The sequence below is a fragment of the Rhyacophila brunnea genome, unplaced genomic scaffold (genome assembly GCF_057557595.1).
Source record: "Rhyacophila brunnea isolate RB1 unplaced genomic scaffold, BYU_Rbru_1.0 scaffold_1, whole genome shotgun sequence".
NCBI classification, from domain to species: domain Eukaryota; kingdom Metazoa; phylum Arthropoda; class Insecta; order Trichoptera; family Rhyacophilidae; genus Rhyacophila; species Rhyacophila brunnea.
In genome coordinates, this window is record NW_028232751.1 from 32,040,841 (window position 1) to 32,050,536 (window position 9,696).

At 34.7% G+C, this 9,696-nt stretch overlaps 1 protein-coding gene across 4 annotated transcripts in view; it reads right to left on the minus strand.

Annotated features, from left to right (window-relative positions):
- The window catches only part of LOC147079683 (uncharacterized), a 138,040-nt gene extending 131,309 nt beyond the window's left edge, over positions 1-6,731 (minus strand). For all 4 annotated transcript variants that reach the window (XR_015070076.1, XR_015070077.1, XM_085943205.1 and 1 more), the window contains exon 1: positions 6,471-6,731. Coding sequence is in view for 2 of the 4 variants with exons in the window: in XM_085943205.1 (XP_085799331.1) it covers positions 6,471-6,590 (120 nt within the window). In the remaining 2 variants the exon portion in view is untranslated. The remainder of the gene's footprint in view (positions 1-6,470) is intronic.
- Between the last annotated feature and the right edge of the window lie 2,965 nt (positions 6,732-9,696).

Sequence of the window (9,696 nt, forward strand, 5' to 3'; positions counted from 1 at the left end):
TAATATTTTGTGATAAAACTTTTACTGATTTAATCAGTGGCGCACCCAGGGGGGGAGCCAAGGGGCCCTGGCACCTCCCAAACATGAAAATTATCAGAATGATTTTAAACATTGAAATTGAAAGCCATTAAACTATACCCTAGTGCAAGAACGTAGTGATCGCGCGGGAGCGGCGCGGCGGCGTCTTGCAAAACTCAAACGTATAACCGTGTGTAAAATGTTAGTAGACAGTGTCTTTTTTGGGTCATAAATACACACGGTTATACGTTTGAGTTTCGCAAGACGCCGCCGCGCCGCGCCCGCCAATTGACTACGGCCGAGCACTTAGATTAGATCTTAGATTTATCTTAGATTTTAATTTCTAACACAAAAATTTCGAAACACTAATGTCAGGTTTTTTTAGAAACCAAATCCCTAATGGAACTGTCAAAAAATTCTCGGTGTCCACCCGAATTCCGGAGTGGTGTAGGTCATGGCTGGGGAGGGCTGACAGGACTCTAGCCTGGGGGCCCGGGCTGTGGGGGGCCCGGCGTGTCGGGTTGACCAGATAAGTGAGATAAACACACATCATAAACTAGCTTTAATAGTAAAAAAAACTAAGTTATTATGCTTCATGACCATGAACATTTTCAATTATATAATTGTGCAATAAATTTTGTTAATTATTATGCGATACTCAACAGCTCCATTATTAAAGTAGATGTAATAAAAATCGCCAATAATTCACTGTATAAGTACCTTAATTTGAACTAAAACACAATTTGAAAAACGTTAATGTAGTGTTTCACACTTCCTTTAATCTTAGCGGTAGGTAGGGGGACCGCCAAATATCCTAGCCTGAAGGCCCGTTTCAGGATGTGGGGACCATGGTGCAGGTACACCGAGCGCAATAGACAAAAGACCGATAAACGAGAAATTAGGCTCTGAAGAAGAAAAGGAGCCTATGGGACTAATTTACATTCTCCTCCTAGGGCCCCCCCAATATTAAATCCTGGGTGCGCCACTGGATTTAATACGATAAACGATCTAAGCTAAATATGTTAGTGAATTCAATACCTGAAAGAGAATCGTGTAGAATAGGTTTATAAAAACCAAGATCCTCAGCGATGAAGCAACGACCGAGAAGAAGAACCTTTCTACCGTTTCCCTAAATATCGCAATTTCAAATAAAACGTATTTATATTCCATTATCTACGTTTTTCCGACAAATTCGTGAAATTTTGTTCGGTGTTCATTAACTTTTTTTTAAATTGTGCTTGCACGGTGTAAAGATCACAAAAATAGCTGAATTAATTGCGAAACTTGTTCATGCAAAAGTTGAAGTTGTTGAACGGGAAATATTGGACTTACAAAATGGTAATGCTGAAATTATTTGAAATAGACGATAGCTTTTCAAAGCTTGTCTAAATTTACATATGGAAGTTTTCATTGCAAAAAAATGTATCCAACACTATTTTCTTGATCCATGCCTACGAAAATGCAACTATCAAAAAAACTTACTGACATTGCGGTAGTTATATTAATGGAAATAGTTATTAACTTTACGTTAAATTTAAATAGATTAAAACGCAAAAAAATATGACATTTTATGAAAATAATATTCGATCGATATACAAAAGATTTTTTCACAACAATAAATAATAATTACTTAATAAGTTTTCAAATGTAAAAATAATTATTTTAAAACACCGAATGAGCAGAGTATTTTGCAGTAGGAATACGAAATTGCTGGGAGTGCTCGTATAGATAGCATCGCTGAAAATTTTACTCTTGGTCTGGCCAGATTATAGAGGGCTAAGTATATACATATAATATTTACTATTAAAAGTACATATGTGTGTGTGTGTATATGAATATAAATTATTGATATTAAGTACCATAACTCGCATGTATAACTTTTAAAAATTAATTTAGTATAGGTTTTATCTAGGTAACTTCAAGTAAGGGAAAACGTCGCGGTTCATTGATTGGCCGAGATTGATTATGATTTGGATGATTAGCTCGTCTGAGAATACTATCGATTTAATGTTTATGCGAAGAAGACAATAATAGTATAAAATCAATTTATGCTTTGTGTCGTGAACAAGGTATATAAGCTATACATGATATGTTTCATGTATAAGAAACGTTATATAAATTCTGTCCGACTGAAATATATTTAAGTATATAAATACATAATATAATGTTACTCGTACGTACCAATGAAGTCAGCAATAGCATTTTTCCGGAGAATAATTTCAAATTTATAATTTATTTCTCAAGATTTTTTAATGGGTGTTGGCCTCATATGTTAATATGTGGCCTGTTGCTCGACATATTAGGTAAATGCTTTGAGTCCACATAAATATTATAATTTTTTGTATTTTGAAATACTTATATATAGGTATGTATTATCTTCATCAAATTCTTTCTCTAAAAAATTCGAAATCAAGAAACTGATAAAATGTTACTACGATCCAGAGATTTTTTTTTTATAATAAAATACAATATCGAGATGTCTGATAAAGATTGGATGCTAAATCCTTTATGAAAATGATGTCGTGAAGACTATTCTAAACAGTTAACACATTTCTGTTATTTTTATTGCTCCAAAATAACACAGATATCACACGGGAGCAATTCCATAAACAAGCCGGTTATCTACAATAATTGTTAGCATGTTTAACACGTGTCTTACTTGATTCTAATGGGATGCATTTGGAATTAAGTAAGACGTGTTACTGTGTTGCTCAACGACATGGGTGGAGTGAACGCAGTCGTGGGCGGGTGTGTAATAAAATAGTTAACTTCCCGGGATAATTAACTACCTGAATACGACAGGTGTGTTATGCAGGCTTCAGATGAGATAATTAGGACCAACACACTGGGTGACCCAGTTCCTAACCGTCCATGGTGTATCTATTGTCTAAGGTCCATGGTGACTTCGCAGCCAAGCTGCACGGTTTTAGTCTGATAGAACACGGGTCGAAATGTACATGAGTGGCGATGTTTGCCACACACGGGCCCAATTGGCCACGCCGACTTGATATCAACCAATGCCAACTTTGAAGCATTTCAAAAGTTTGCAGCGTCATATGAAGGACAGAATAATTCCGATCCCTACTTAGATTCATCGGTTTCAACTCCTGACTCGTGTTTCAGTACACGGGTACAACAGAGGACACTTCGTGTCAATAAAGACAAAATTACGGCAGAGCAAGTCAAGATTCTTTTTTTATTTTCTAAAATCTTTCTCTAAGCACGAAGGTGCATGGTTCTTTTCAAATCATATATTTATCACTTTTTTATTGATTTTGTAGTTAAGTGATATGTTAGGACAGTGGTTTTCAAACTTTACGTTACTACGCCTCCCTTTTTTAAAAAAATCTAATCTTGGCGCCATTATTTCATTAAATACATTTTACACAAAGTGCTTTTTTTTACTAAACGGGCTCGATATATGGATTTCATTGCATCTAATGCAGAAAATCCCGTTTCAAATAAATATGATGTTACTAATGGTAACAGTGCCTACTTGCATTGCTTGTATCACACAGACGCATATATTATATAAGGTTAGTATTTTGTAAACGAAACAGCGCCCCAGGTGACTTTTTTTACTAATAAAACGGATTTGTGGTGCGTGTTTATCTCACTTAACTGGTCGATCCGCAACGCCGGGCCCCCAGGCTGGAGCCCTGTCAGTCCCCATCTTGTGGGGGCCACGGACAATAGTATAGAAATGAGGTACTTATAATAATATTATTAGTCTCCCTATCTTCATACAGGTTTGCAAACAACATAACTTTTATAGGACTGTTTTTTTATGTAGTTTATAATTAACTGCCGTGTTATGAATTATGCACTTGCAAACCTGTGGCTACATTATTATGTTAAACTTTTCGCGCCTCCCTTTGACATAATTTATAATGTTTATATCTATAACATTTTTTTAAATTTAGGTTACCAACAAAAATTTGTCGTCGGCGTGTAATTCCTATTCTACTTTTTGATAACAGAACAGATTAATAACAATACTCAGTTAAATTGTATTTTTCCATCATAATTTACAAACTCACAAGAGCTTCATTCAATTTAATACAAGTACTTAACTTACGTAACGATAAGATTAAATGTATTATTTTTTAAAGCTTTACAATAATTATTAAGGCAGGCCGCATTGTAATTTACTTTGAGTACGCTTTAGTGAATCTCTACAAAATTATGAAAAGCACAGAACTTATGGTGCAGAATAGAAAAGTCGAATATTTTTTTTATATAATGTCATTATAGGTTTATACAATATTGATATTATTCACACTATAAAGACTTTAATTAATAAGTGTTTACTAACTTTAGATTATTTACTTAAATAGTACTTTTTATATAGTATATGCATACGATACGTACCCTCGTATATTGTACTTTAACCCATAAAAACCCTATTATGAATGATTTTTAACAAAATCTTTATCATTTGGCTCATCAAACTCGCTTTCTTTTGTGAGTGATTAATGTTATAATAATAATGAGATTGATGATTAATGGGATAATAAAATTAATGAATGATTATGCCAGTTTCGTAAAATCTAGAATTTTTAATTGGACTTCTAAAAACTTTTGTCAGTTCATTGTATATAATATTATTAGGGCCGAGTGCTTTAACATTTTTAAAATGTATTATTATTTAGTAAATATTATTTGTGCTCTTTTAATGGCTCATCAAAATTATAGCCAATAGGTCCCAAGCAGTTGTTCAATATATCAGTTTCTTTTCTATGTCTAGTATGATTTGCCCATCTTCGTCTTTCAAGATAGTTGATGAGGTTCCTCTCGTAATTCCTAATGTTTCTTTTATCTTCTTATGCATATTAAATGAGTCGTATTTTCGTTGGATATTTTAATTTTCTTTGCATTGGCCGGACATCCATTCTTCTTTAGCTGTACGAATTTTTCTTTGGATGGACTCTTTCTTCTATTCGATAAACTGCTTCTGAGTGTTAGACAATAGCTGACTTATTAATGAAGAATTTTTACATGTTGATTGGTTGTTTTACGTTGTGATTGATTTTTACGCTCATAATGTGAAAAATAGCATCTTTTTAAGATGTTTATATTTTCTATCAAAATAGCTGCCGGTCAGGTAATCCAGTATTTATTTTATTCATTGTATTCCAGTCATATCACGGATTTTTTCATGGACCAAGTAATAGAGACCGCCAGTTATTATTAATTTGTCCTTTGGTAATCATACAAGTACCTACATTGGGTTTCTTTATCACACCTTCAAAAATATTTCAATGTACAATATAAGAGAATGATCAGTCTGGCGATTTTAATTTGACATAATCTCACACTACATGAACTTTTCGACGAATATTCCACTCAATCGGATACACAGGTGGAAAACATTAGTTGGTACTACATGTTATGATAATTCGAAATGCACGATTAGTGAAAGTATTACCTCCGTGATGTGGATAACAATTAATTAAGAATTGAGCATGTCAAAATACCTGCTTAGTCGACATATAAGTAGATTTGTGTTAATGGAGTTGACAGCCAAAATAACACACGTGTATTGCAAACGAATGTATTACCTAGTTTAATAGTGTACCTTTACTTTGTAATGTATTGTTTGAGAGAATATAATATTCTTATCTCCCGGTGTATAAATTATTTTCTGACTATGTGCTAGATAATTTTACATGAAAATAGAACATATGGAATCTTGTTATCATTACGATAGTATTAACTAAAATCAGTAATATCAAATCGAATGTTTTTTCTGTGAATGCGAGCGGCGAGCGACGAATATAATATGCATTTTTTTATGATTTCCATACACTTTATTATGTTGTGTGTGTGTGCACTCTTTACAATGAAGTTGTAGCCGATTGTAAACATCTGTAGTCCGCACACTGTCCATACGACATTGCCGCATCTGTCAAACTGGATTTCCGTAAACACTGCAAACAGTGAGCTTCCTTCTATGAAATGCAATCAACATCTCAGAAAGACATTAGCTTTATTTGATCACTTCCGTAATACGGGTATAGGAAAACAGCAATTGCAATTCCAAATAAATGATTATCCAGGTATGGGCTCTCACATACACGTGCAGCCGTTCACATATAAGGGAGCGTTGTATCTCTCTGTTGTAAATTCACACACACAACTTCAGAAGTAAACGCGGCGTGCGAACCGCCTCACCCAAGGTCGCCTTCTCTTCAATGAAGATTTTTGGATTCATTTGTTCCGAGAGGCTGTCAGACGGACAAAATATAAATAAAAACAAATGCCAAACAGGCTCGCTTCGATCGACACGTGACTGTCAACTCCCGTTCAATTAATGTATTGATTATAATCGTCGCACGGGCGTAAAGTGCGTGCAGTGGCCCCTCGTCGATACGCGAAGGTAAATAAAGAGTAACGGGAGGAAGTATCACGTCGGTCGCTGCGATGTAACTTACTCATGTGAAAGCACTTACCGGAGGATCTCTTTCCGGGCTATCCCTCTGGTAGGATTCACCGCTGCCTCTCCTGCTGCCGACACACATGGCTCTCCTCAAGAGGCCTGACACCAGAGAACAGAAGCCGCACTGCTGCATGTCGAAGACACGAGTGAGCTCGGCGGCTCTCAGATCACTACTCACCAGTCAAGACTGGACTCCGAAAGTTGGCTGCCGCCGCGGAGCGCGCAACTCGCGCACTATGCAACGCGGCGGCGCGAAACACCCGCTCGCGACTGAGCCGAGTCGTCCGGCGCCCGCGCCTCGGTGTTGCCATCTTTTATTAAATAAATTATAGTACATTTTACTACAAAGGGGTAAAAATATAAGGGCTAAACCGATCCTAAAAAACACTAAAATACCAGGTATCTGTCAAGTTATTAAGCGTCGGTACAATATCTGAAAAATAAAGTGACCCTACTCATTGACATCGGGGTCTGCTCATACTAATTTCATTATTTAACAGATGGAATTGAAAAACTAACTCTACCTACAATGCAATGAAAGTGCATATTGCAAATCTGTGCTCAATTCTTAGATTCCAACCTTTTTTAGATTCAAGATCCCTTTTTGTAATAGTCAACTAATCTGCAACCACCTGCCACATTTCTATAAAAATACATTTTACGACGACGTAATAATAATCGCATTCTCTTCCACTTTGTCTACGTGAATTAAAAAATTCTAGTCGGTCTCTATAATACATAATATTATGTATGTGAATTATCAACCACCAAGGAGTGGCTTCTTCCTTTAAATTTGATAACATTTTATTCATACTTACTTTAATAGTCTCTGTAACTTTTAACGATTTTTACCCTTTCCATTTACTATTTATATAAAACCCAATAGGTACTGTTTGTTTCCATTTTCAGCCGAATTCTTTGCTTTCGGTCGACGGGTTGATTTTAATAATACCTACTCAATAATATGTATAAACTTATACTACACAAAATATAGGTTAGTAGGTATAATATAATGGAAATATGTTAGGTAGGTATATGAAATTCCATCCGAATACGATCCCTATTCAACAGTATTTCATTCAAATATCGACACGCGCAGTCGAGTTTGTACCTATATGCGACCGGGTTTAAATGGATTTTACAACACAATCAATATTTTTTTAGTTTACTATTTGGTTAAAATTCCAATTTATTTATTTACATATAATAAACTTTACAAAATACAAATCCAAGACTTTCACAATATGACATGGAAAAACAAAGAAATAATATTTTGATCCGTGGGTTGGAAACCGGTTTTTTTAAGCATTGCTCTTTTCTAATAAGGTAACAATTAACATGGTAATAAATGTTAGTATACACATATTATATAATACATATTATAATATGTGCATATTGCATATTAGCGTTCATGTATTTGACCTATTCTGCTAACTGCTAGATTTTTATTTACCCAGAAAATTACAGAATAAACTATAGATCTCGTTTATTTTAAATATAACTTCTGAACTTCTTCTTCCTGCAAAGTATGGCACTAGTTATATTATTAATTAAACAAAATATGTTAGCTACTATTTACCTTATGATATTATGATACCATATTATATTATTATGAAACTAATTTATCACGTTGTATTTTCATTACTTACGAATGGAATAATACATCAATACGCACGAGTAAATAATCGATCAGTATCGTGTCTTCGCAACTGTTATAGACCACACGTTTGGCGTACTATCCTACATAGTACGCGGGGCGAAATATGTATACATAGTGCAAATTATATTATTGTAGGGAGTCTAGCAACACTGCCGCGCATGCGACCCGACCTGCCCTCCTGCCTCCTTCGCCCTTCCGACTCAGCTACCCGCTTTCGGCGCGAAAGATGAACGCACAGGCGCAGGTTATCTCATCCGGACACGTTCAGACTAACCCCCCACTACAAACGCTTATATCAAAATACCATCTACGAAAGATATCCTAGTGTATTTTCTCACAAAATAGAATTGCACTGTGGTATTTTGAACGTGAGCTATCCACTGGCTGCGATTCTAGACGCACACTTTTTGCAATGGATAATATTAATAATAATTGCTGATAGGTACATAGGATAGGTATCTCAAATTTATAATAATGATATTCTATAAATGAAATTATACATTGCAGATTAAATGATACATTAAAATGTATTATTAACTTAAAATGTAATACCATTCGTTTAAAACTGTACGCGTTTTGCACGTTGAACGTTTTACACCTGACGATCTTATTTATCTTGCTGTTGCAGTTACGCATCCAAATTTGCGCTATGCGGAACTGCGACAGATGCATCTTGCACTTCCGTGATTTATGATGTGTTTCTATAAACTACCCATTGCACGGGCAGCCTAAATTATTATTTCGACGATGTCGTAGATATCGGTTCTCTCCAGTAAATATGTAATGCGTCATCCGAAAATAAGTTTGCGCTTTCACAAGGAAAAATCTTACCCTTATTTTTAATAATAGTAAAAAAGTTTTTTTCTGAAGATTTCGTTGGTGCGACGTATTTAAAAACTTTCGTATAAAAGCTGGAATTAGGCCGTGTTTACATTGTCGCTGGGAGCTAGTGTGATTACATTTTATTAAACAAAGCTTTGTTTAAAAAAAACTGTGTAAAGTATACAACCACGGAGATACAACAACATGATCACGTAAGAAACAATATTAATTTTATTTGTACGCATTTGGACTATTCCATTTTAGTTTTTGGGATTGCGCTTGTATTATTATTGTGGTAGGTAACCTATTTCTTTTTGTTTATTATTCTTTCAGTTTTTAATTTGAAATGTTGTTAATAAATGTTGTCTCCAGTGCGATCATTTATTGTATTGAAAAACAAGTGTGGTTTTATATATTATATGCATACGTTAATTAACTTTTGCACATTATTGATGCACTATTTTCTATTAATACTACAATATATGTGGGTGGCGTTGCCTAGTAACCAATTTCCGGGGATGAGAACTTTGTTACGGTAATTCCTCTATGAATAACGGTATTATCCGCTACAATTTATAATTACAGTACGAATTATTAATATTATACGTCTCCAGGCGGAATTGTAGAAAATCATGTTTATTAAGTTTTTAACAAACGGCATAACCACTCACACACATCGTTGAATGATTAATATGCTCCACTGGGATCGGTGTAAATTAAAAATATGTCAGTATTCGTAAACGTTATAATTAAATAC